Source organism: Euleptes europaea, chromosome 21 (genome assembly GCF_029931775.1).
Source record: "Euleptes europaea isolate rEulEur1 chromosome 21, rEulEur1.hap1, whole genome shotgun sequence".
NCBI classification, from domain to species: domain Eukaryota; kingdom Metazoa; phylum Chordata; class Lepidosauria; order Squamata; family Sphaerodactylidae; genus Euleptes; species Euleptes europaea.
Genome location: NC_079332.1, coordinates 5,707,277 through 5,734,984, shown reverse-complemented (window position 1 = coordinate 5,734,984; position 27,708 = coordinate 5,707,277). Strand labels below are relative to the sequence as shown.

The 27,708-nt window shown below is 52.4% G+C and overlaps 1 protein-coding gene across 1 annotated transcript in view; it reads left to right on the top strand.

Annotated features, from left to right (window-relative positions):
* RNF216 (ring finger protein 216) overlaps positions 1-27,708 on the top strand; it is a 38,695-nt gene that overhangs the window by 5,734 nt on the left and 5,253 nt on the right. Inside the window, exons 7-14 of the mRNA XM_056866453.1 lie at positions 1,363-1,477; positions 2,176-2,315; positions 2,695-2,745; positions 2,844-2,981; positions 4,840-4,988; positions 5,964-6,042; positions 22,049-22,146; positions 26,588-26,810. Of these exons, the coding sequence (XP_056722431.1) occupies positions 1,363-1,477; positions 2,176-2,315; positions 2,695-2,745; positions 2,844-2,981; positions 4,840-4,988; positions 5,964-6,042; positions 22,049-22,146; positions 26,588-26,810 (993 nt within the window). The remainder of the gene's footprint in view (positions 1-1,362; positions 1,478-2,175; positions 2,316-2,694; positions 2,746-2,843; positions 2,982-4,839; positions 4,989-5,963; positions 6,043-22,048; positions 22,147-26,587; positions 26,811-27,708) is intronic.

The following is a 27,708-nucleotide window of genomic DNA, read 5'->3' as shown; positions in this document are numbered from 1 at the left end:
CTGTCACTTAATAAAAAAGGCATTATGTCAGACACAGAGGCGTTAGATTTATATGTTAAAAGGGGAGAGATATTATGTGATCGAAGTCCCTCGTAAAAGCGGCGTTCCAAGAGGGCGTGAGCTTATGAATCAATAGAGCCAGAAGAGCAAGGACAGGTCCTGTCTGGGTATGGTATAGTCAAAATTCTGCCCTACATGACCATAGAGGGGTCAGCATTCAGTCTAGCTAACAGAAGGCTCTAGAAAGACGAGGAGTTGTCAAATAATAAGTATAAGCGGGCAAACCGTGTGGTTCATTGATTCATGGGGTCGCCTTGAGTCGGAAGCGACTTGACGGCCCTTAACACACACACACACACTGCCCATAAGAAACTATCTGTTTTAGAACTCTTCTGTTTGTTGCATTTGTATCACACTTTTTTCCTCCCCTTCTCCTGACAAAAACGTGAAGGCGGAACTGTCTATTTAACAGCAAGGGGCTTAGAAGTGGCCACTTTTGTTTAAAACGTGTTATTAGCCACTTTATTGCCTTGCGAAACTCAAGGTGGCTTACGGTGTCAATGAGACAGCGATAATGAAACGTAGGTAGAGGATCACGATTAAAAATCACATCGGGTTTCTAAACCCATTACTTCTAGGGATGCATGAGACCTTTATCAGGGAAGGATCAGGTCCTTTTTCTTGAGCTAGTTTTGTACCCCGCAGCCTGGGCATGATCTCTCCCATGGCTGCCTGCCCCCCCCTTGCCTCCTGGACAATTGCAACAATTCCATCCCGGGGTTTCCCAGAACCCAGGGCCTGTCATAAGCTCCTGTCAAACTCAAAGGCAGACAATTCATGCAGTGGGGAAAGAAGGAAGGGGCTGTGGCTCAGTGGTAGAGCATCTGCTCGGCATGCAGAAAGGTCCCAGGTTCAATCCCCGGCATCTCCAGTTAAAGGGACTAGGCAAGTAGGTGATGTGAAAGACCTCTGCCTGAGACCCTGGAGAGCCGCTGCCGGTCTGAGTAGACAATACTGATAGGGAGGGGCCGTGGCTCCGTGGTAGAGCATCTGATTGGCATGCAGAAGGTCCCAGGTTCAATCCCCGGCATCTCCAGTTAAAGGGACCAGGCAAGTAGGTGATGTGAAAGACCTCAGCCTGAGACCCCAGAGAGCCGCTGCCGGTTTGAGTAGACAATACTGACGTTGATGGACTGAGGGACTGATTCAGTATGAGGCAGCTTCCTGTGTTCACATGCAGATGAGGGGGAGAGTCTCCATAGGGCTAACAAGGGCACCTTTGCTATCACAAGTCACGCTCCGGAGGTGTATGCTCGCTTCCGCCCACCCATCTTCCACCTGTGCATTTTTTGCTCCCCTCAGGCCTTTTCCGACGCCATCAAGAAATGGCAGGAGCTGTCCCGCGAAGTCAGCGGGAAGCGGAAGAAGAGGAAAGAGATGAACCAGTACTCCTACATTGACTTCAAATTCGAGCAAGGTGAGTTGGCGGGGAGGAGAGGTGGCAGGTGGGGGCCATGGAGGGCGGCTGTCGTCTCCCCTGCCTCCTGGGGAATGGCCGCCATGCCAAAAGCGGAGCGATGCGGGACAGTCAGGCCGAGGTGTGGAGACGGCGGGGAGCAGGGCTGAGCAGCCCGCATCGGAGAATAGAATGGCTCAGGGGGATTGGTGCCTGGAACGGGTTTCTGTCATTTGCCGCTCAGGTTGCTGTGGCCTGTGGCTCAGGGGTCGAGCGTAGCCCATGGTTGGGTGCAGAGCGACACTGTAACACCCCTGCATCTCTTATCACATGCGATTGTAGCATCCGAAAGGGGGCTTTCACGTGCAGCATTTTTAAGTGCACATTGCAGAGTTTGCCTCTTGAAATGGGGAGCGGTTAGGACCCTTTTAGATCCCCGTGGCGCCGACTAGGAATTGTCGAGATGTGATGTCACCCCATGGGTCACGAATGACCCGGTGCTTGCACTGGGGACCTTTACCTTTTAGGACCCTTTCCCCCCTCCTGTTGGGGTCACCGAGATGAGGCCCGTGCCTGGACTTGGGATGGCGAGGGTGACTGGGGTCGCAGAGGGCGAGCAAGGAAAAGGGGAACCGGGAGCTTTCCCTGCTGTTTCCCTCCTCACCGTCGCGTGTCCATTTGCTTTGTGCGGGCGGCTCCTTTTGCGCCGGACGCTCCAGGCGACACGAAGATAGAGAAGCGCATGTTCTTCTTGGAGAACAAGAGGCGGCACTGGAGGAGCTACGACCAGCTCGCCCTCCTGCCGGCGGTGCAGCTCGAGCAAGAGTTTTACGAGCAGAAGGTGAAAGAAATGGCCGAGGTGAGTGGCGGGCCGCAAGTCGGTGGTGCCCCCTCTCCCAGTAGACTCAGCGGCTGCCCGCACACCAGCGTTGTGTAGACATTTTCCCAGTATAAATGTTCCAAGTGGGCATGTATCTGCTGCTTGCGCAAGGAGGGGCCGTGGCTCAGTGGAAGAGCCTTTGCTTGGCATGCAGAAGGTCCCATGTTCAATCCCCGGCATCTCCGGTTAAAGTGAAGGGAAAGACCTCCACCTGAGACCCTGGAGAGCTGCTGCCAGTCTGAGGGGACAATACTGACCTCGATGGACCAAGGGTTTGATTCCGCATAAGCCACCTTCACGCGTGTGTTCATTTGAGGCATCTCTTTGACCCGCCGCGTGCGTCTCTGTCTCTTTTCAGCACGCGGACTTCCTCCTTGCCCTGCAGATGAATGAGGAGCAGTATCAAAAAGTAAGTGAGCTCGTTTGCCCCCCAAGAGAAGCTTCTCCCCTACCATGCCGACACCGGATTAATCTGTGTGTGTGCGGGGGGACACTTTGATTCGGCAGGACGGCCAGATGATTGAGTGCCGGTGCTGCTACGGGGAGTTTGCCTTCGAGGAGCTGACGCAGTGTGCCGACGGCCACTTGTTCTGCAAAGAGTGCCTGATCAAGTATGCGCAGGAGGCCGTCTTCGGCTCGGGGAAGGTGAGGAGGGCCCCCCCCCGGGGGGTGCAGGGAACAAAAGGAAGTCGGAGGTGTCGTAGTCTCGGGAAGAATTCGTCGAGGCTTTTGTAGGGAGGAGCAAAGGCGGAGCTGTGCCCCTGGAGGCCCCTGAGTCATCACTCCTGGGACAAACACCCTCTTCTTCTCTTCCAAATGTTCCCAAGCCCCACTGGCCGGAACTGGGCAAGACTGCCTGGCGCCCTCGGCACAACCGCAGTCAGCATGGTGTAGTGGTTAAAAGCAGTGGTTTGGAGCAATGGACTCTGATCTGGAGAACTGGGTTTGATTCATGTGGAACCGGGTTTGATTCCCCGCTCCTCCACACAAAGCCAGCTGGGTGACCTTGGGCTAGTCACGACTCTCTTAGAGTTCTCTCAGCCCTACCTACCTCACAGCGTGTCTGTTGTGGGGAGGGGAAGGTGCTTGTAAGCCGGTTTGAGTCTCCTTTAAGTGGTAGAGAAAGTCAGCATATAAAAACCCAACTCTTCTTCTTCTTCTAAGTCCAGCAGATGTGCTATCACAGCTCGTTCCCCGTCCGGTTCCTTCACTTGGGTTCTTCTGCCCCAGCCGCTTCTTGCAATCCAGCAGCAGCAGCATCAATCTTTTGTGCAGAAAACGAGTTTCTCTCTTTCTACAGTTGTCACAGCTGTAATTTTATCACACACACACACACACACACACAGATTCTTGTTGCATTCCACGGCTTCCGCGATTGGGCCGAGTGCACCGGGCAGTCTTGCCCGTTCCAGTCAGTGGGGCTTGGGAACATTTGGGAGAGAAGAAGAGGGTGTTTGTCCCCGAAGTTCAAGTCCATCTAGGTAGCCATGTGGTGATTTAGGGATGTTCCGGGCACAGCTTTGCCTTTGGTCCTCTGTAAAAGAATAAAAAAATATTCCATCTTGACCTCTCATTTGAAGAGTAGTTGGGGAGGGTGACCTAAAGACGGCAGCAGTAGAAAAGAGCAAGAGTCCATTAGCACCTTAAAGACGAACACAATTTCTGGCAGGGCGCGAGCTTTCGTGAGCCACTACTCACTGAAGAAGTACCTGAAGAAGTGAGCTGTGACTCACGAAAGCTCGCACCCTGCCAGAAATTGTATTAGTCTTTAAGGTGCTACTGGACTCTTGCTCTTTTCTACTGCTGCAGGCAGACTAATACGGCTACCCATCATCATCTAAAGATAGGACAGCATTGCAAATGAGAACGTACAATACCAAACCAGCATGGTTTTATTAAGATCTGCGAAGCCCAGGTTCGAATCCCTGCTCTGCCACGGAAACTCATTAGCTGACCTTAGGGCCTGAGAAAGGGTGGCTCTCCCAGCCTGCCTCCCAGGGTCGTTGTGAGGTTGAAACAGAGGAGGGGGCAATGGGGTCGTCAACCGCTTTGGGTCCCCATCAGGGAAAACACACATGAAGCTGCCTTATACTGAACCAGACCCTGGGTCCATCAAAGTCAGTATTGTCTACTCAGACCTGCGGCAGTCTAGGGTCTCAGGCTGAGGTCTTTCACATCACCTGCTTGCCTAGTCCCTTTAACTGGAGATGCCGAGGACTGAACATGGGACCTTCTGCATGCCAAGCAGATGCTCTACAAACTGAGCCACAGCCCCTCTCCATGGGTCTCCAGGGTCTCGGGCAAGAGGTCTTTCAAATCACCTACCTTCCAAGTCCCTTTAACTGGAGATGCCAGGGATTGAACCTGGGATCTTCTGCATGTCGAGCAGATGCTCTGCCACTGAGCCACGGGGTGCGGATATCCAGGTGATGCCCAAAACAAGTGTGACGCTTGACTTCCCGCGATCTCTGTCCCCCACCCCACCCCTTTCCTCTGCACGCAGTCGGAGCTCAGTTGCATGGAAGGGAGCTGCACGTGCTCGTTCCCGACCAGCGAGCTTGAGAAGGTCCTTCCCGAGGATATCCTTCGCAAATACTACGAGCGGAAAGCTGAAGAGGAAGTGGCCGCTGCCTGTGCTGATGAGCTCGTCAGGTAAGGGGGCAGCTGCTTGGCCCGAATCTTGGGGCTCGGAGGGGATTGGCCACTTTGGGTCACCGCACATGCGTCTGTGTGCGGCGGGAGGCTGCAGCCAGTCCTTGCTCCTCTGTGTGTGTGCGTGCCTCTGGAAGACCAGTGTGGTGTAGCGGTTAAGAGCAGTGGTAAGGAGCAGTGGACTCGGATCTGGAGAACCCGGTTTGATTCCCTACTCCTCCACATGAAGCCAGGTGGGTGACCTTGAGCTAGTCACAGCTCTTAGAGCTCTCTCAGCCCTACCTACCTCACAGGGTGTCTATTGTAGGGAGGGGGAGGGGAAGGCGATCACAAGCCAGTTTGTTTCTCCCTTAAGTGGTAGAGAAAGTCGGCATATAAAAACCAACTCTTCTTTTTCATCATCTTCTTGAGAAACCGCAGCATCTGGCAGTTGAGTCTCTTTCGGTAGGTAGTAATAGCGCCAGTCTGTGTTTCTTTTTGGTGGGGGGGGGGGGGCTAGTCAGCCAAAACGTTCCTTGTGTGGGGTTTTAGGAAGCAGTGTTTCCAATTATCGCTTCTGAGCAAACTCCCGAGTGTTCGTTTCTCTGTGTGTTTGTTCCTTTGCATTGGGGGGTGGGGTGGGGTCTGAGTGAAAGTTTCCAGCAATCCAAAGCCGTCTAACTACCCTCCCTTCCCCTGATATTTGGGGAGGGGGGCACATTCTGAATGGGCATTAGGTGGGGATGAGGCTTGGGGGGGAAAGGAAGGTGTGTCGGAAGAATTTGTGCCTCCCCCCCCCCCCCCCCAGCATTCATCAACTTGCAGCATGCAATGTTCTGTTCATTCGCCTTTCTCCTGGGCTGCTTTTGGAGTCTTCCTTTTGAAGTGTGGGGGGCTGGAAACAAGATCAGGAGGGCGGGGGTGGGGTGGGGGGAGTTTCCGGCGAACCCCACCCGGCACCCAGTGCTCTGATCTCTGCCCGGTCTCTCTCCGCAGGTGTCCCTACTGCAACTTCCCGGCCCTGCTGGACAAGGAGGTGAAGCGGTTCAGCTGCCCCAACCCTCGCTGCCGAAAGGTAAAAAAAGGGGCCGGGGCGTCAAGAGGCGCGACGTCTCCCTGCTGCCTTTTGGGACGCTAGTTTGAAGAGCAGGCCCTAGATTAATACTGGTCAAGGACCGCAATAAATTAGAATGAATGAATGAGACCCTTGCCCTTTTGGGGTGTTTCAGGACAGTCTCGGCTTTATCCGCCCAGCGAGACGGCGTTTAGTAATGCAATTCTGGGTGTGTGTGTGTGTGTTTTTCTGGGTGGTAATTTCGAGGGTGCGCCTGTGAGGTTTTGGAGCCAGAGAGCCACTAGGTGGCGCCGTCGGCTCATCCACAGTCGGGACCGCTTATTTTAAAAAGTGAACCAAGTTCCATGGCCATTGATGACTGGGAGGTTTTCGCCTTGGATTCGCCGCTATCTAGATGCACATTCCCCCCCCCCCCCATCCGGATTCTCAAAACTCAAAAAATAAACCCCCATGCAGAGTTCTGAGAATTCGGATGGGGGAAAAATGGTGCATCTAGAGAGCGGCGAATCCAAGGCGAAAACCTCCCCGTGCATAAATGGCCCGCTATGGGTGTCAGGGGTTCAGACTCGTCCGGACGGGATTTCGTAAAGCCAGAACCCCAAAGTGGCAGTCGAGAGGTCCGATATCATTTGTTGGTGGATGCGGGGGGGTAACGTGCGCTTAATACATCAGCTGCAAACGATTGTATGTGCTAAAACTGTAATAGGTCGCTTTGTGTAACTTCCAGGTTAGACTACCGTAACACGCTTTGTGTGGGGCCTCCCTTGAAGGTGACTTGGCAACCTGCAGCCAGTCCAGAATTCAGCAGCACGCCTCTTGGTTGGGAGCAGGGGTTTTGCTCCCAGAGTTCATTCCTGGATGCTATTTAGTTTTCACTTTTCAAATCCTCCTTGCCCCTAGGATCCGCAGACTCGAAGGACAGCCTCTCCTGATTTGTGCCCCTTACACCAGTGGAGGCCAGCCCGTGGTCACCTGTTAGTGATCACAGCCTTCCCGGTGGCAGCAGCCGCCACCCCCCCCCCCACTTTACGGGCTGGTTTCTTGAAGCCCTGACTTGGGTAGCCCCCAGGCTAGCCTGATCTCAACAGATCTCAGAAGCTAAGCAGGGTCGGCCCCGGTTAGCATTTGGATGGGCAACCTCCAAGGACGACCGGGGTCAAGACGCGGAGGCAGGCAACGGCAGACCACCTCCGAACATCTCTTGCCTTAAAAACCCCATCAGGGGTTGCCGTAACTCGGCATTGAGAAGAACTTCTTTTCCGCCAAAAATTCTGGAAGCCGTGCAAGATAGCTTTATTCTTGTGCGTCTTTGGCAAACTGAAAGAGGGTCCATTGTCGTACCAGGTTAACTTTAAGGGGCGTAGGTGGTCTTTGGTCATGGGAATTGCAAGACCCCCCACGTTCTTGTGTTGCAAAATCGTGGTACGTATTTCTCTGGTACCCTTAATAATGAATCTAACAGCGGAGCTGTTGGACGACCTAGCTGAAAAAAGCTGGAATGGCAGAGGGGGTCCCCTGGTCTCAGCGTGCGGGAGGCAGGATGTGCTCTTGCCGTGGCCGTCACGGGGAGTTGATCTAGCCCGTGCCAACGGCGTAGAGGGTGCGACCACGTGGGCATGTTGAACTGGCACTTTTCAGCACCTCGATCCTTCCTACAGCTTCTGTGTCAAAATCATGAAAGAGAGAATTGAACCTCCATGTTCAGGGGCAGTGTATCTCCAAATGCCAGCAAGGGGGCCAATTTGCAGCCTTTTAATGCCTGGCTTGTAAATTTGCCGGAGGGTATGCGGCTGTGTGCTTTCGGTAGTGGAGAGCAAGAATAAATGGGCCTTGTTCTTAAGGAAATAGTGACATGTTTTCCCTCCCCTTGAAATCCGCATCTCTTCTTCAGCCGTTAATGTGATTACAGGCTTGTTTTCTTTTCCCCTGAGCTGTCAGCCTTCGTGGGTGCCGTCGGGGGCTCGCCTTCCCCCCCCCAACATGCCAGACAATCCGCTCGCGCCGCTCCTGCCTGCACCACTGAAGCTCGACTTGCTGACGGCTGCAGATTCTGCGCCAGTGACGCTATAAACTTCCATCTATTGCCAGGCAGGGGGAAAGGCGGCCCCGGCCCTCTTTGCAGTCTCAGCACAGAGCACTGCGGTGCTTCCCAGCGAAGCTGAGAGATTGGGGTGGGGGAGAGAGAACGTGCCGGGATACCGTCGTCATGACGACAGCCCATCTCAGAGAGCCAGCGTTCCTCCGGGTTGCCAGGGGAGGAGGCGAGGGGCAGAAGCATGACAGCGTAGAATGCCGGAGGGCTGGCGCTTCTGCTTCTCGGCGCCTCCCGTGCAGAGCGAACTTTCAGGTGTAAAGCATCCAGGGATTATATGTAAATCCTGCTTTCCTACAAAACAGTTTGGTCTCTGAACAGGTGGTGCAGAGATTCTCAGGGTCTCAAGCTCCCCATCACCCTCCTGTGACTGGCCGTAGCTCTCTCCGGTCTCAAGCTAAGAAGGATCTTTCCCCGCAGCCGGAGAGCCTTTAATGGGAGGTGGCAGGGATCATAGAATCATAGAGTTGGAAGGGACTGCTAGGTTCATCTAGTCTGACCCCCTGCACAATGCAGGAAACTCACAACTACCCCCCAATCCCCCAGTGACCCCTACTCAATGCCCAGAAGGTGGCCAAGATGCCCTCCCTCTCATGATCTGCCCAAGGTCATAGAATCAGCATTGTTGACAGATGGCCATCTAGCCTCTGCTTAAAAACCTCCAGGGAAGGAGAGCTCACCACCTCCCGAGGAAGCCTGTTCCACTGAGGAACCGCTCTGACTGTTAGAAAATCCTTCCTAATGTCTAGATGGAATGAGGGAGGGAAGCCAAGCAGGGTCAGCCCTGGTTAGTATTTGGATGGGAAACCACCAAGGAATACCAGGGTTGCTGAGCAGAGGAAGGCACTGGCAAACCACCGCTGTTAGTCTTTTGCCTCGAAAACCCCGTAAGTTGGCTGCAACTTGACGGCACTTTACACACATACATAAGGACAAAAGAAAGGCCCTGCTGGATCAGACCAAGGCCCATCAGTCCGTTCACACAGTGGCCAACCAGGTGCCTCTAGGAAGCCCACCAACAAGACAACTGCAGCAGCACCATCCTGCCTGTGTTCCACAGCACCTAATATAATAGGCCTGCTCCTCTGATCCTGGAGAGAATAGGTGTGCATTATGACTAGTATCCATTTTGACCAGTAGCCATGAATAGCCCTCTCCTCCCTGAACATGCCCGACCCCCTCTTAAAACCTTCCAAGTTGGCAGCCATCACCACATCCTGGGGCAGGGAGTTCCACAACTGAACTATGCGCTGTCTGAAGAAATACTTCCTTTTATCAGTTTTGAATCTCTCACCCTCCAGCTTCAGCAGGTGACCCCGCGTTCTGGTATTATGAGAGAGGGAGAAAAGTTTCTCCCCGTCCACTCTCTCCACGCCATGCATAATTTTATAGACCTCTGTCATGTCTCCCCTTAGCCGCCTTCTTTCCAAGCTAAACAGCCCTAAGCATTTTAACCGCTCCTCATAGGGCCATTGCTCCAGTCCCCCGATCATTTTCAGCAGGACGAACGTACGGGGGAGCCCCGTGCTGACCTCAGCTGGCAATCCCACCTCTGTGTAACACCTGCTCCCCACCGGTGACGGCCATCCCATAGTCTCGGGCCCTCGATGTGTTGCCCCCCCCCCCGCCAGTCACACAGGAAGCAGAAATGTGCTGGTGTTCTGACCCTGATGCCCGCGGTGGTTGTTTTTCTCCCCCCGCACACCAAGAATCCATTTAAGAATCCGCTGACCTAGCCAGCTGGCAGGGAAGGTTCTCTGGGCAGCTGTCCAACAGAGCTCTGGGTGCGAAGCTTTCAACTCCCAGACTTTCTCTCCCCTCCTCCCTTTCCTGACGAAGGCCGGTGCAACCCTCCATCCCTCTGAACGGGCAAGCACGCTCCACTGATTTCTTGCCAGGAGCTCAACGAATGGTGCGCTTCCCCATCCGCAGGCTCTCTCTTTCTCTGTGGCTCCCGGGCAGGCCGGTTTTCATTTTTCTCCCATAAAAGGGCAGTGGGAACGGGTGGGCCGCTGTCTCGGTGCTCCCGGCGCTGGGGGGGAGGGCAAAGGAGGAAAGGCAGCGAGGAGTGGGGGCCAATATAGCAGGCGTAACTCGATTGGGCTTGGGAGAAGGCCAGCTTCCTTGCAGGCAGGTTGCCGGCAGGGCCTGCGGAAGAGAGGGACGAGGGCTGGCTGGCTCGAGATGCGACCGCTCCAAAGCTGGCCACGTTAAGCTGTCGATGGGCGCACTTCCAGCCAAGTCATGCCTCCTTCCCAAAGAAAACCCCCCTCCGCCGCCAGAACCACCTGTGCAAATTATGCATCTTTGGGTGCAGAATTTTATTTGGGAGGGGGAAGGTGACAACGGATGTAGAGTTTTGCAGAAGGGGTTTCGAGAATGGCTTTTATTGCCAGAGAGATAAATGGACCGTAGGGACCCGGGGGCAGAAGGGCTGTCGTCGAGGGGCTCTTGGGGGTAGTAAAATGGCGCCAGAGGGCTGCCCGGAGATCTGCTGGGTCTCCCTCCCCGGCTTCTGAAGGCACCTCTGCCCCCAAGAGAGCAGATTCCTCCTCCAGAGGAGCTCTTCCTCCCGCCTTCCTCACAGGGACTTGTGGTTGCGCATACCGCTCCGAGTCTCCAAAAACAGGAATTCTCAAACCACTGGGTATAAAAATAGGCCCTGCAAGTTTGGGAGGTGAAGCTCTCCCCACCCCACTCCAGGCTCCTGCCATATATAGCCATCCCATTCACAGAGAGGAGGATTCTGCCTTTGGGAATACAACCATAATAGGCCATGGTGGTTTCTTTGAGGCCTTTGTGGGACCCATTCAGAACAGGAAGCAGGAGCTGACCTCCGGTGTGACGGGGAATCTTATTTTATTTTTTGGATCGATTAAGCTAACCTTGTTAGTGTAGCAAAGAGCAAGAATCCAGTAGCACCTTAAAGACCTAACAGAATTTCTGGCAGGGTGTGAGCTTCCATGAGCTACAACTCACCTCTTCAGATAACAGCTAGAAGGTGATTCCATCCGTCCTCAAGTAGGGACGAGTGAATTCGACACACAACAGCAATGTAAATGTCAAAAGCAAGTAAATGACATGAGCAGGTGTGACTAGGTGTGATATGCAGAGGAGTAGTAGGCCAGAGTAGGTAAGAGCCCCGTGGCGCAGAGTGGTAAGCTGCAGTACTGCAGTCCAAGCTGTACTCATGACCTGAGTTCAATCCCGACGGAAGTCGGTTTCAGGTAGCCGGCTCAAGGTTGACTCAGCCTTCCATCCTTCCGAGGTCGGTAAAATGAGCACCCAGCTTGCTGGGGGTAAAAGGAAGAGGACCGGGGAAGGCGCTGGCAAACCACCCCGTAAATAAAAGTCTGCCTAGTAAACGTCGGGATGTGACGTCACCCCATGGGTCAGGAATGACCCGGTGCTTGCACAGGGGACCTTTACCTTTAGTAGGCATGGTAATGAGACAGGAATCCTCGATCTCTGTTAAGTTCTGGAAAATGCATAGTCTTGAGCTTCATTATTACTTGTTATTCAGCCGTCTCTCTAATCTCCCTCTGAAATCCCTCCTGACTAAAGCTTCTACTAGGTCGGGATCAGAGCTGGCCCGCAGGTCCTTGGGTAGAAGCCGTGTCAGAGTAGCTCTTTCCCTCTCATCATCTGCCTAAGGTCACAGAATCAGCATGGCTGACAGATAGCCATCTAGCCTCTTCTTAAAAACCTCCAGGGAAGGAGAGCTTACCACCTCCTGAGGAAGCCTGTTCCACTGAGAAACCGTTCTAACAGTTAGAAAATCTTTCCTAATGTCTAGACGGAATCTCTTTTGATTTAATTTCAACCCATTGGTTCTGGTCCGACCTTCTGAGGCAACAGAAAACATCTCGGCATCCTCCTCCATATGGCAGCCCTTCAAGTACTTGAAGATGGTTATCATCTCCCCTCTCAGTCATCTCCTCTTCAGGCTAAACATACCCAGCTCCTTCAACCCTTCCTCATAGGACTTGGTCTCCAGACTCCTCCCCATCTTTGTTGCTGTCCTCTGGACACGCTCCAGCTTGTCTACATCCTTCTTAAATTGCGGTGCCCAAAACTGAACGCGGTACTCTAGGTGAGATCTAACCAGAGCAGAGTAAAGCGATACCAGCACTTCGCGTGATCTGGACACTATACTTCTGTTGATGCAGCCCAAGATCGCATTTGCCGTTCTCTCTCTCTCGTTTATCTTTATAACAATTTAGTTCTCATGCCTACTGAGTTTTCTCGGGCTTGTGGATGAGGATTAATTAATCTTGAATGCTGTTGAGTATAGAGTGGACAGCGCAGAAGGATGTGATGGACTGAATCTGGCTCTTTAAGATGGCAGCTAGAAAGCCTTTCTGGCATGGTATTTTCTTATATCTGCCACTAATTAGAGCTGATGGAAATGTGTTCAGCCTAGCCAACATAAAGGATCTACGATGTTGGGGGAGAGCTGAATTTGAGAAATACTGGGCCGTGGTCTTCTGTGAGTAGGTGAGGCCAAAGAAGCATTGGTGAATGGTTCCGGACCTCTCTTGCGGCGTCCCCACGGCAGTGCCTGGGCCCCCCTAGCTGGGATTCCCAGCTCTGCGGCAGGGGGAGAGGGGCTTGGACTAGGGAGGGGGGGAGTAAATGGCTTTTCTCTGGTGCCCCCCCCATGTAAACAGAGCAGATGTTTCCATGTGCTGAGAGGGTGTCTTAATGGAATGCGACGGGGGCCCCAGCCAGTAGGGCTGCCACTTTTTTCAGAATGAGGTCAAAACCGAGCGAAGTCAGCTGGGAAAACGGCAGTTTAATGGACTCCAGGAGGACGCCGGCCGTAAATTGGAGGTGGGGTATGCAGAGGAACTTAGCTGCCCTGGTAGATTGGGTGCCCCGACACCTTGACGTCTGCCTGTCGTTGCGGCGTCTGTGCCCTGTGCCATTGTTTGACTCCAATGCGCTCCCCAATTTTTGTTTTATGGGAAGCGTGTAGGCTGCAACCGGAAAAGCTGTCGTGCACATCTGGAAAGGCGTCTCTGCAGGCTGCCGAAAGGGGCTACTGAAGCTCAAATATAAAGTTTTTTCCCCTTCACGCCCTCCTTCCCCACCCCCCACCCCACTGGCGGCTAACAGTGACTAGTAGAAGTTGTCTTTGGGTAATCTGTACCCCTGATGTCTTCCTTGGTGGCTGGCCCTGGGGGATGGTTGTCCATCGCCAAAAGGGCTTAAGCAGCTCCTTAAAAGTAAAGGTCCCCTGTGCAAGCACCGGGTCATTCCTGACCCATGGGGTGACGTCACATCCCGACGTTTACTAGGCAGACTTTGTTTACGGGGAAGTTTGCCAGTGCCTTCCCCAGTCCTCTTCCCTTTACCCCCAGCAAGCTGGGTACTCCTTTGACCGACCTCAAAAGGATGGAAGGCTGAGTCAACCCTGAGCCGGCTACCTGAAACAGACTTCCGTCGGGATCGAACTCAGGTCATGAGCAGAGCTTTTGACTGCAGTACTGCAGCTTAACACTCAGCACTACAGGGCTCGTCGAAGCAGCTCCTTAACGCCCTGTTAAGAGAGCCATCGTGGGGTAGTGGTTGAGAGCGGTGGTTTGGAGCAGTGGACTCCAAACCCCCTTGTTTTCTGTGTTACTGGTTGTGGATGATTCAATGAAAATGTGTTTTTTTTTAAAGTACGCTCCCTCTTTATTTTAAAAGAGGATTGCATAAGAGCGGTTCAGTTAAGGACGGGGTGGGTGTGATGCTATTTGACTTTTTTTTTTGCCCATGGGGTGTCCAATCCCGCAAGATGGGACGGGTCACCCTCCCAAGCGTTTGCCTAAGACTGGGTGTGTCTCCAGGAGGCGAAGTGGTTTCTCTTGGCTCGGGGTGGAAACGTGGACAAAGCGAAGCCATTCTGACCAAATGCAAGTCCATTAACAATGTCGTCCTAAGCAGAGGTACACCCTCCTAAATCAACTCAATGGATTTGGAAAGGTGTCAGTCTGCCAGACGTTTGTTTCTTTCAGTTTGCCCAGCACAGCTAAACATGATCGTTCCCAAATGAAACTGCAAAGCCCATTCCTTGGGAGCCAGTATGGTGCAGTGGTTTGGAGCGGTGGACTCTGACCTGGAGAACCGGGTTAGAGTCCCCACTCCTCCACATGAGCGGCAGAGGCTAATCTGGTGAACCAGGTTGGTTTCCCCACTCCTACACAGGAAGCCAGCTGGGTGACCTTGGGCTAGTCACAGCTCTCTCAGCCCCACCTACCTCTGTTGTGGGGAGGGGAAGGGAAGGTGATTGTAAGCCGGTTTGAGTCTCCCTTAAGTGGTAGAGAAAGTCGGCATATAAAAACCAACTCTTCTTCTTCCTGTCTCTTTGCATGCCCTTAAGTCCCAGCGTTCCAGTGTTTTTCTATCTTCTTTTCCCCTTAAATCCTAGCCAGTTCATATAGAAAAGTATTACTGGCCTAGCATTCCTGAAAACTGAGATTGTATAGTGCACAGGTGTTCTTTGTGCACCGCTCACTCATGGAGCGGAGGCAAAGTATTGTGTGGTCATCCGCCCTCTTTTCCTCTGTTTCTTTCTTCTTCTTCTTCTTTTTGGGTGGAGGGAGGGATGCTGAGAAATCTGGTCATGTACTTTAGAAGGTCCAGCTGGCGACAGAGAGTGCCCATGACTAGTGGGGGATATACAAGGTCAGTCTCGAAACAACTTGCCAAAACAATGCACAATAGGTCGTTCTTCTGTTTTGAGACATCCTTTCTTGCTGGTCCATTTGACGAGTTCTCTCTGCATGGCAATAGCCCAGATGTGCAGACACATTCAGTTGGAAAGGACTGTAAAAAGGTAAAGGTAGTCCCCCTGTGCAAGCACCGGGTCATTCCTGACCCATGGGGTGACGTCCCATCCTGACCTTTCCTAGGCAGACTTTGTTTACGGGGTGGTTTGCCGCGCCTTCCCCAGTCCTTTTCCCTTTACCCCCAGCAAGCTGGGTCCTCATTTTACCGACCTCGGGAGGATGGAAGGCAGAGTCAACTTTGAGACAGCTACCTGAAACCAACTTCCGTCGGGATGGAACTCAGGTCGTGAGCAGAGCTTGGACTACAGTACTGCAGCTGACCACTCTGCGCCACGGGGCTCCTGGAAAGGACTGTACCACTTCATAACACAGGTGGAAGAACTTCGTGGCTGGGGCGTTTCCTGGCACCCAAACGGTGTTCTGAGTTCTCTCCTAGCCTTTTTTTTCCTGGTGAGCGAGGTGTCCGTGTACAGGGCGTTGTTAGAACAAGAGAACATTCTGGCCAGGACCGTTCGCAATGCTGAGGGAGGCTCCCCGTTCAGAGAGAGAGACTCCGGCATGCCAGGAGATGGACACAGTGCCACGGGTCAGTCTCATGTAACCGTGATGCCCCCATGAGGTCTAGAATCTTGGGCGGGGGTTAGCGTCTTCCATCGCAAGCGTGCAAACCTCATGCCCATGTATGGGGAGAAGCTGGCGGTGGTCGCTCGCCTCTGCTTTGCATCCCAAAATGGAAATGAGAACCAGTTCTGCGAGGACAAAGGCCGTGAACTTTGAGGAAGTAGCCCTGGTTCCTGTTTTGCGGAGCATGCTGCTTGTGAGTGGCTTCTCCCTCTCCCCCCCCCTTGCCTTCTATGACCTGCCTTGCCGGTTTCCCCTTTGCAGACAAAGGACAGAGTCATAAAATGGGCTGGAAAGAGCTCAGCACCAGGCCCAAAAGGTGGGGAGTGGTCAGTTTGCAAAAGAGCTGAATTGCCACCACTCCCTGCAGGGTGGAATTGCTGCAACGCCCTCCCAAAAAAGGTGTTGATAGCTCCGTGTGTTAGTGCTCGGAATGGCCCCGAAGCCCTTTTCTGGAGTTGCTTTGTTTGACTCATCTTTTCCTTCTGAAGATCGTAGCAGGAAATTGTCTAGATAAGGAAGGCATTTGGCTCACTGAAAGCTTGTGAAGCCAAGGACGCCAGCCTCTAGGCTGGCGATGGAAGGTGTTCTTATCAGCTGAATGTCTCTCCCAGAAGCCCCACACCTTTTACTGGAATGCTCCCGTGGATTCCCCGGTTGCCCAAACCCGTCCACGAATCAGCCAGCTAGTCATGAATACTAGTCATGAGGCATCCCTATTCTCTTCAGGATCAGAGGAGCAGGCCGGTTATATCAGGTGCTGTGGGACACAGGCAGGATAATGCTGCTGCAGTTGTCTTGTTTGTGGGCTTCCTAGAGGCACCTGGTTGGCCCCTGTGTGAACAGACTGCTGGACTTGATGGGCCTCGGTCTGATCCAGCAGGGCCTTTCTTATGCTCTTATGGCTGTCACCAGAGCCACTGAGGTTTGGAAGCCGCTACCTCCCAAGGTGGCAGGTAAGCGGTAGCCGGCAGAGAAAGAGGCCAAGCCTCTCTGCAGCTATGGAACTGAGCACCGCTTTGGCAACGGGGGCTGCCTGGGGGGGGGGGCGGAACCGCTTGTGCTGCGTGGCGCGAAGCTCGCTTGCCAACCTTGGACCAGTCATTCTTTCTGCCTCCTCTACCTCACAGGGGGATTGCGGAGGGATAAAAATGGGGAAGGGAGAACCACAGACCCGGCCCTGAGCTCTTCAAGGGAAGGGTGGGATAAAATGGCATGGGATAGAGTTAGAACCACCGGCGTGCGCCCAAGGTCTGGGGCAGGGAATCCATCCGTTAGCCACTGTGTTTATCGCTTATGGCAGGGCGATGAAAGGGTGTTAAGCCGGAAGCCATGCTCCTTAAGCGAGCCTTTGCTTCTGCAGCAATTCCTCTTACCATCTGCCCAGTTGGTAATTGGGTTTACTGATCGTTCACCTTCATGCAGGAGCTTCTTTGTGAGGCTGTGAATGGTCCAGCCGTGAATCCCGCGGCAGTAGCCTGCGAAGATATCAACAGTTAACCAATTTGCACCTTCTCTTCTCTGTCTGGCTGTCCGCAGGGCTTGAAGGGCACCCTGGTTAGCCGCCTTCCCTTTCCCCCCTCTCCCCCAAAGCCAGGATTTGTGGTTAACCAGTTGTTGGCAACTGGATAATGGCAAACCCTGGTTATCATTAACCGTGATTCAAGGCAGTCGGGAGCGGGTCATCTCCCAGCACCCTCCGGGTCTCTTAATCATGCTCTTAGGTCTGCACTGACCCGAGGCCAGCGCCCTCCTTCGCTTCTCCCACCTCTTCAGTGCCAAACTAAAATGCTTCCTGCTGCCTTCTGCTCCAGTTAAGTCTTTTCTTTTGCTTCACGCAATAAGTATTTTCTTTTGCTTCACGCCAAGAAAACTGATGTGCTGAGAGTAGGACTGAACTTTGTGGGGAAGTTCCCTGCAAAGATGGAGAACGGGATGCGGGCAAGGTCCCTTGCCCCAGCTCGCGCCCAGAGCGATGCCCGCTTAGGAGCCAGCCCGGCCACAAGGGGGGTTGCTGACCCCAAGAACAAAATTCTTTATTTGCACAACAGCAGAAGTGAAAACAGGACCAGCATGTGAGCAGCCCCGAGGCACACGTCCCCTTGCGCAACCTGCTTTTCCCGTCACAGGGCCCCAGGAAGCGACTTGCAGATAAACATGGACGCGCGTCTCTCCCCCCCCCCCCCACTGAGCCAAAGACTGCCACCATGTAATCTCTCAGCTCTGTGAAGGACAGAAAAAAGGAGGTCGGGATCTTACCTGTCGCAACAGGTGGTGCAAGCAAGCTGTATGTTGCCTTTTATGGCAAAAGAATAAGATGGTGCACAGGAGTAAGAGTAAGATTGCCCTATCAGCATCATTCTTGAGGCCTTGCTATCAGACCAGGGAGATTGCTGGAAACAAAGGATAGAAATGAGTAGGCAGGATATGGAGGCTAGGGGGAGGGCCAAGGTTTTTTGGGAGGGGGGGGCGTTTGCAGAGCATACACCAGGTCAGTTGGATGAAGCAGCTGGGCCAAAAGTCACCTTGGCGGTCCCTCGAGTCCGGTATCTGCTTTGGTGACCAGTGGGTTTCCCACATTAGGCAGGGGAGTTTTGGAACTCACCCACATGAACGCATGAGGCTGCCTTATACTGAACCAGACCCTTGGTCCATTAAAGTCAGTATTGTCCACTCAGACTGGCAGCGGCTCTCCAGGGTCTCAGGCAGGGGTCTTTCACATCACCTACTTCCCTAGTCCCTTTAACTGGAGATGCCAGGGATTGAACCTGGGACCTTCTGCATGCCAAGCAGATGCTCTACAAACTGAGCCACGGCCCCTCCCCTTGAGTTTTCCCAGCTCAGCTACTACTGGAGATCCTTTTAATGCCAGGAACTGAGCCTGGGGCCTTCGTGGTGTAGTGGTTAACAGTGGTGGTTTGGAGCAGTGGACTCTGATCTGGAGAACCGGGTTCGATTCCCCACTCTTCCACATGAGCGGCGGAGACTAATCTGGTGAACTGGATTTGTTTCCCCGCTCCTCCACACAAAGCCAGCTAGGTGACCTTGGGCTAGTCACAGCTCTCTCAGTCCCGCCTACCTCACAGGATGTCTGTTGTGGGGAGGGGAAGGGGAGGTGATTGTAAGCCGGTTGAAGTCTCCCTTAAGTGGTAGAGAAAGTCGGCATATAAAAACCAACTCTTCTTCTGCGGGCAGAGCAGACAGTCTGCCACTGAGTTACGGGCACAAATGCCCGCTTCTAGCCCATGTGGCAATTCCAGAGGATACCTGGAGCCTGGCCAGGAGCGGGAACGGAGCCGAAAAGGCCCGTAGCAGGGCTGAAATGTAGCACGTGCTTAGCAGTCCTTTGCTTACGGCCAGTTCAGGCCTCTCTTTCTGGCATGGGCGGTCTGTTGTGAGTTTTCCTCCTCCCCTCTCTTGAAACTCTTAAGTCCTTGAGGGGGGGTGGACCTGGGGGGCCTCCCCCCTCCCAGGGATATCTAACCAGTTTGCGAAATAAAATATTCTGGCCAGCCTCTGCAGTTTTTACTGTTTTGATGAGCTGTACGGGGTTCCCCCACCTTTTTTTCTCGTACCATGAAAAACACATCCGTTAAAATAGGGGAAATGATCAGCCGAGCCTTTAGGAGACTTATTCTGGGAGGGAGGGGGGAGGAAATATTTGCTTCAGTCCCACAATGCCTGCTTTCGGTTTGCAAGTTTTGGAAAGGCAAACGCTGTGATGCCAGTTACCTTTTTCTCTTTTTTAAAAAAAAATGCAGATTACCCTTGGAGAAGCCTTGGCTAATAAACTGTAGGTCCTCCGTGAACTCTGCTGGGGGCCATGGCTCAGTTTGTCAAGCATCTGCTTGGTATGCAGAAGGTCCCGGGTTCAATCCCCGGCATCTCCAGTTAAAGGGACTAGGCAAGTAGGTGATGTGAAAGACCTCCGCCTGAGACCCTGGAGAGCCGCTGCCAGTCCGAGTAGACAATACTGACTTTGATGGACCGAGGGCTTGAGTCAGTATAAGGCAGCTTCATGTGTTCATGTGTCGTTGAGTATGTGCAGGATTGAGCGGTGGTGATTCTCGTGCAGTTGGCACAGCCCTAGGAGGTTAGACGTTGGCGGTTTGGCCTTCTCCCTGTTCATCTCTGATCAGTGTTCTTTCCTTTGGCTCGGGGAAGGCTCTTCAGCAGGTTCAGATTTCCAAGGCTGATTAGACCCGCGGGATCGGGTGACTGAAATGGCTGCTCGGCTTCCTGCCCCGGCAGAGGGCAAACCAACCGGGCCCGTGTATGCTAATTTGACAGCGTGAGGTCATGGCTATATTTACCTTGGCTCTATATTGACAAGCGGCGCGTCTTCCGCTTCAACTTGCACTTGCCAGCCGAGCAGGGCATGAGTGTGAGTGCCTGTTTGTGTGGCCCAAAGCAAACATCCGCCAAGCCTCCTTTGATGGGCTGTTGTAATCTTATCCATCAGCATAATGTCCCGTCCGGAAATTTTAACCCACATTGGATGCAGTTGTGTTTAACAGACGTTTCCATAATGTTTGGGTTTGGACTTCTCTGTATGATTTTTTAAAAAAATCTTGCCGTGGTTTTTAAGTGGGAGGGGGCCGTGGCTCAGTTTGTAGAGCATCTGCTTGGCATGCAGAAGGTCCCAGGTTCAATCCCCGGCATCTCCAGTTAAAGGGACTAGGCAAGTAGGTGATGGGAAAGACCCCTTGGAGAGCCGCTGCCGGTCTGAGTGGACAATACTGACTTTAATGGACCAAGGGTCTGGTTCAGTATAAGGCAGCTTCATGTGTTCATGTGATCAATGGGGAGAAACAAAGAAGAAAGGGAAACAAACAATAAAGGCCCCAGGTTCAATCCCCAGCATCTCCAGTTAAAGGGACCAGGCAGGTAGGTGATGTGAAAGACCTCTGCCTGAGACCCTGGAGAGCCGCTGCCGGTCTGAGTAGACAATGCTGACTTCGATGGACCAAGGGTCTGGTTCAGTATAAGGCAGCTTCACTTGTTCAAGTGACTGACAGATCCAGGGTCTTTTTTTTTAAGGGCATCGGTGTGGTTTCCGAGTAACCGCAAAGAGCTGCAATAATCTCACAATATCCTTGGGGGTGCTTCCGTTTACATTAATCTGCTTGGATCTCAGGGGGGGGGTGGAAGCCGGCCCAAGAGGTCTTCCCGGATTCATGTCAGCGCTCCAGAGTTTCCGGAGGCGCTTAGCCACGCTGGGGAGGGCTTGCCGCCGCCTTCCTGGGCTCCGGCCACAGTGTTTTATGACCCAGGGAAAGGCGCTGGCTGAGCCACTAGGTGGCAGCATTCGCCGTCCCAACACACTGATCGCTAAAGAGCTGGAAATTCCAGGCATTGGAATTCCAGGGTTACCCTCCTCTGGAGAAAAGCCTAATATTCAGGTGGATCTGGTATGATCTCTCCCTCTCCCTCTTTCTACCACTGCTTTTATGTGCTCCCTTGCTAACCATAGGCACGTTCGTGGAGCAGAGGGCTATCCATGCATGTGTGTGTGTGTGTGTGTGTTAAGTGGCGTCAAGTCGCTTCCGACTCATGGCGACCCTGTGAATCAGTGTCGTCCAGAACGTCCTGTCTTTGGCAGCCTTGCTCAGGTCTTGCAAACTTGAGGGCTGCGGCGGCTTCCTTTATTGAGTCCATCCATCTCTTGTTGGGTCATCTCTTTTCCTGCTGCCCTCAACGTTTCCTAGCAGGTCTGTCTTTCCCAGTGACTCTTGTCGTCTCATGATGTGACCAAAATACGATAGCCTCAGTGTAGTCATTTTAGCTTCTAGGGTCAGTTCAGGCTTGATTCGATCTGTGACCCACTGATTTGGTTTTTTTGGCACTCCACGGTATCCACAACACTCTACTCCAACACCACATTTCTTTCTGTCAGCTTTCTTGTCCAGCTTTCCATGGCTACTAGTAAAAATGGATACTAGTCATGATGCATACCTGTTCTCGCCAGGATCAGAGGTCCATGCCTATTACATTAGGTGCTTTGGGACACAGGCAGGATCAATGCTGCTGCAGTCGTCTTGATTGTGGGCTTCCTAGAGGCATTTGGTTGGCCACTGTGTGAACAGACTGCAGGACTTCATGAACCTCGGTCTGATCCAGCAGGGCTTTTCTTAGGTTCTTATGTGACCAGAGATTTCAGGTACAGTCTTTTCTGGTTGAAGTCATACCCCACCCAGAAGAACCAGGTATGCAAATTAAGGGCAGTATGGATAGCCCAGGCTAGCATATAGGGCTCTGCCCTAGTTAGTACTCGGATGGGAGGCTGCCGAGGATTATCAGGGTGAACCGGGTTTGATTCCCCACTCCTCCACATGAAGCCTGCTGGATGTCCTTGGGCTAGTCACAGTTCTTTCCGAACTCTCTCAGCCCCACCTACCTCACAAGGTGTCTGTTGTGGGGAGAGGAAGAGGAGACTGTAAGCTGGTTTGATACTTCTTAAAAGGTAGAGAAAGTCTGTATATAAAAACCGACTCTTCTTTTTTAAAAAATCCTTCAGGAAACCTGCAGGAAGTGCCAGGGGCTGTGGAAGGAACACATGAACCTGACCTGTGAGCAGCTGGCTGAGAAGGACGACATAAAATACAGGACGTCGATGTAAGTAGCTCCGAGTGGGCGGGGAGGAGCAGAAACCCTGTTCCAGCTTTGAGCCGCGGGGTTGGGAGTCCAAAGCGCAAGTCACCCCACCGCTGAAACGCTGCCAGGCCACGAGGACTTGGGGCCTCCGGCTGTGTGCTTTTCTTCGCTGCCTGTTAACGTTTTCATTCATTTTTGTGCGCTGGGAGGTTGGCTCTGTAGAGCTTCTTGGTTGTCCGCAGCAGGCTCAGGCCTGCGTCTTCTCTTCCCCTGCGCTGTTTGCCTATAAGCGTTGCTCAGTGTCGTCTGCTGTGGCCGGCAGCCCCCCCCCCGGGTCTCCGGCCACGCATGAATTCCTCCTCCTTTTTTCCCACGGTTGGTGCAAACCATGGTAGATCACCAGCATTCCCCACCCCACCCCCAACCGTGGTTAGCTCCACACTGGCTCTCGGTGCCTGGAGGCAGTTCCCGTTCCAGACAACCGGTTCCAAGCCTGTCCAGGGTTCCCGTCGGGCTTCGGAATACCTTGTGGGGAACTGGACTTCATCAGTAAGATCCTGGCTTTTAGTTCATGGGCAGCACGTGCTGTATTGTTCAGCCATTTCATTCCCTGTTGCGGGGGGGAAGAGAGAGAGAGGCTTAATGCAAAACCAGTGGGAATCAGCTTCGGATATCTTTTTAACAGAGTTTATTTGCCTCGGGGAGCCAATGTGGCACAGCTGAGGTCCTGACAATAAAGCTTCCCGTTTGAGCATAGGACGCGCCGCTGGAGATCAGGGCCAGCTTCCTGCCCTGACGAGTGTTTCCTGTTAGCAAAAAAGAGACAATTATTCCAGCAACGTGGACCACCACTTAGATTCTGTACATGTATATTTATGGACCAAATAGCACGCAAGTCATACACTCCCAATAATACATATAATACAGTGTACAAATAATTGTTGAAGATTTTCTGTTCCTTGGCTCCATCATCAACCAAAAGGGAGACAGCAGCCAAGAAATCAGAAGGAGGTTGAGACTGGGAAGGGTGACCATGAAGGAGCTAGAGAAGATTCTTAAGTGTAAGGATGTGTCACTGGCCACCAAGATTAGGTCAATTCATGCCATCGTATTCCCTATTACTATCTGTGGGTGTGAAAGCTGGACATCAAAAAAAGCTGATAGGAATAAAGTAGATTCTTTTAAAATGTGGTGTTGGGGGAGAGTGTTACTTATACCGTGGACTGCCAAAAACACACACACACACAAATATTCCAACAAACAAAATGCAATACGGAAGCAAGAGCAGAGGAGAATCCATGAAGCGTCTTCAGGCACCAATCTGGTTAAAGCTACAGACTGAACAACAACGTTCCAGTTGTGACAGAGGTATGTAGGTTGAAATCCCTCTGTAGCCAACCGTTCCAAGGAGAGCTGGTGCGTAAATATACATGCATAGAATCTAGTGTGGTGGTCCACTTCGCTGGAATAATTCTCTCTCTTTTTTGCTAATTTCCTACCAGCACGTTAAATTTTGCTAGTGTTTCCTGTTGGCAGGACGAGAGGGGTGCAGCCCCGAACGGGAGAGCGGGGTCGGTGCTGCACAGCTTTTTTTTACAGCCCGTCTGCGGCACCAAACGCACTCGGTCTGGAAGGGATCAGAATCGGTTGGGTCCCAACGGGAAGCACATTTGGCTTTGGAAATTAGGGGCTGTTTGCCGGGTTGCTCAGAATTTACCCCACCGGGGTCAAAGGCACAAGGAGCTGTGGCTCAGTGGTAGGGCAGCTGCTCGGCATGCAGAAGGTCCCAGGTTCAATCCCTGGCCTCTCTGGTGAAAGGACTGGGCAGTAGGTGATGTGAAAGACTTCTGCCTGAGACCCTGGAGAGCCGCTGCCGGTCTGAGTAGACAATACTGACCTTTATGGACCCACGGTCTGATTCAGCGTAAAGCGTGTTCATACGAAAGGGAGGATAAAAGAGAAGTCTGGGGGCACCATAAAGACCCAATACATTTTATTCCTGCATAAGGTTTCAGGAGTCAGAGTTGGCTAAATCAGGAGTAGCAACAGGCTATCTTAAGGATTGGTGAAATGGTTAATCTGCATGGGGGAAGGGGGAAGCTCTTGCCACCCCGCCGAGTCTCCCGTTGTTTACAGACCAGAATAGCCGAAAATCCTTTTGTAGCTACTCGGTAACCAAAGCGACAGGCATTGATCTCTTAAAGCGTCCGGCGGGGCAGTGCTGGGAGTTTGCATTTCCTGCACCTTCCATTGCTTCAGCTATATGTTTTCCGTCTGTCAGCATAAGAACCCGCCTGCCCTTTGGAGGAGGGAGGGGGGGAGCAACTAAATTTGTTTTCTAGTTTGGAACTTTTGTTCTGCCGCCTGCCTTCCCCTGACTCTCCTAGAAACCGGATTTCAACCTGCGGAACGCAGACCCCAATGGACTTTTCGGGCATTTAATATGTCTCCTCGTCCTAGGTTAACTCTTAAGTCAACATTGTTGAGGCCCTCCGTGGAAACTTTCTTGGCTTTCGAGGGAGGGGGTGTGTGTGAATTGGAATTGCTGCCCTAGGAGACGCTTGAGAGTAGAACGGACAGCTGTAGAGACAGTTGCTTAAGAATGGGGGTGGGTGGGTGGCTTATCTCCATAGAGAGTCTGGACAGGGGGTCCAGGGCATCCTTGTTCCACTTGGGAGCTCCAAGGGGCATAGAGTCTGTCCCCTGCTCTGTTTTGTCCTTGAGGCTGAGAACATCTAGCCCAGAGTCACGGCCGTGAGTTTCTGTCTTTGTTTCCCCCTGTTCTTAGACCGAGGTCTTGAACAATAAACCATAAAACTCAAATAAGACCCATCTGTAAAAACACCTCCCTTCGACTCTTCTCTGCAGCGACCCAAAAAACAAGCAACAAAATAAGTACATTGAGGGTCAGAGTCCTCTAAGAGGACTCCAGAGTTGCTCGAGAAAATGCAGGCCATTTGTCAAAACATAGTATAATCCATTTTATCCTAAGTTGGTATACATAAGGACAATGCAAAAGGATCTGTACCAAGGAGTCCACTGACCGAAGAGGGCAGGGACACAGCCGGTCTGAAACATTTAAAAGGGGCAATTAAATCTTGAATGCACAAAGATTCTTTGGGCTAACCAGAGAATCCAGATAGGAAGGAAGATTGCCCTTAGGTAACAGGCCCAGGGCATGCTGTGAGTTTCATGACTGGGATGGGGTTTGAACCCTGGTCTTAATGGGCCAGCGTTCTCACCACTGTGCAGGCTCAGGTTGTTTTTGGTACCCAGGGCACATCATGGGCAAGAAGCGGGGATCGTGCCAATCTTTAGCCCACGCCAGTTCACCCTCTGTTAGCCATTACAGACCCAACAATAGCTGGAAACGGTGGGGTTGTGGGTTGAGTCATCAGCGTGGCAGAAATTGACACGGGGGAGCCATTTTTGGGGAGCAGATTTGTCTCGGTTCTGTCTCCACAAACACACACAAAGCTGAACCGGCCAGGTCCTCAATTTGCTCCAGCACGATCTGTCCCACGCAGCATCCCTGCGAGGACTCGAGAGGGGAGAGGGCCAACCCAGCCTGTAAAATTCAGGGTCCCCAACATGGTGTTTTTAGAAAGTGGGTGGAGCCACGTGGGGCTCTTGCCCAGCACAGCTTCTGATAGGCTGATTGGCTGTGCAGATTAAAATAATGTTGCTTCGGTAGCTGCTGCCATCCCGTGTTGGTTTTATTCTGCCTCTCACCCTTCTTTCCCAGTGCATTTTTTGAAATGACCCATTCTCCTCCTCTGTGCTTGGCCTTCCTCTGGGCGCATGGTTCCCCTTTCCAAGGCAGCCATTTTTGGGGTTGCGCCCACCACTTGGGGTCAGAATTCCAAAGGTGCCCACAGACTCAAAGCTTGGGGATCCCTGCTATAGATATTTTCAACTGTGAGGGTAGGTTAAGACTTTCCCACCTACACATGAAGCTGCCTTATGTTGAATCAGACCCCTGGTCCATCAGTATTGTCCACTCAGCCCGGCAGCGGCTCTCCAGGGTCTCAGGCAGGGGTCTTTCACATCACCTGCTTGCCTAGTCCGTTTACCTGGAGATGCCGGGCATTGAACCTGGGGCCTTCTGCATGCCAAGCAGAGGCTCTACAAACTGAACCACAGCCCCTTCCTAAAGAATGTACACATGAACACATGAAGCTGCCTTCTACTGAATCAGGCCCTTGATCCATCAAAGTCAATATTGTCTAAGACCGGCAGCTGCTCTCCAGGGTCTCAGGCTGAGGTCTTTCACATGCCCTACTTGCCTAGTCCCTTTAACTGGAGATGCCGGGGACTGAACCTGGGACCTTCTGCATTCCAAGCAGAGGTTCCACCACTGAGCCATGACCAAGCAAAGGTTCCACCACTGAGCCAACTCCAAAGCAGGCCACTTCTTCCCGACCCTTAATCCTTTTTCCTCCTGCTGATTTTCCCATTGCAGAGAAGAGAAGATGACTGCGGCCCGAATCAGGAAGTGCCACAAATGCGCGACCGGCTTGATCAAGTCGGAGGGTTGCAACCGCATGTCTTGCCGCTGCGGGGCCCAAATGTGCTACCTCTGCCGAGCCGCCATCAACGGGTACGACCACTTCTGCCAGCACCCCCGCTCCCCGGGGGCCCCCTGCCAGGACTGCGCCAAGTGTTCCCTCTGGACAGACCCCACGGTAGGTGGCTCTGGTCGATCCACGTCACACGCTCTAGCTCTGTGGAGTCCATTTTGGGTTCAGCGTGTGCTAAAAAAAACAGGCGGGATCCTTCAGCCCTAGTGCTTCCACTTGTGCCGGCGATTCCCAAACTTTTTTTGAGTCATGGAGCACTTTTCAGGAGAGAAATACGTTCCAGTCCGATATTGATTGGCAGGATTTGTATTGTATTTGTTTATTTGTTTAGCCGTAGGCCATTACGAAACTTCCTTACATAAATACAGAAAACTTAAAATGATATTTTAAAAGAAGATAAAACTACAACGGTATGCATTTCCCTGGTTAAACCAATTACATGTGCAATCTCTGTTAAAACATTATTTGGATTCCTGTGCGGAATTTTTCTTAGAATAGGATCATAGAATCATAGAGTTGGAAGGGATCACCAAGGTCATCTAGTCCAACCCCCTGCACAATGCAGGAAATTAACAACTACCTCCCCCCCACACCCCCAGTGACCCCTACTCCATGCCCAGAAGATGGCCAAGATGCCCTCCCTCCCATGATGTGCCTAGGTTCACAGAATCAACATTGTTGACAGATGGCCATCTAGCTTCTGCTTAAAAAGAGCTCTAATCTTCCTGGCTGCAGTAGCAGATTGTGATATTCTAAAGGTTACGTGTGAATCTGAATCAGAAAGAAGGAAGATCAATTTATCAAATTCAGAACAAAAAGTTACTCTCTTCAGGATTCCATCCAGAAATTTGGCTCTGGGCTCACTATACAGTGGACACATGAACACACGAACACACGAAGCTGCCTTATACTGAATCAGACCCTTGGTCCATCAAAGTCAGTACTGTCTACTCAGACTGGCAGCGGCTCTCCAGGGATCCAGGCAGGGATCTTTTACATCACC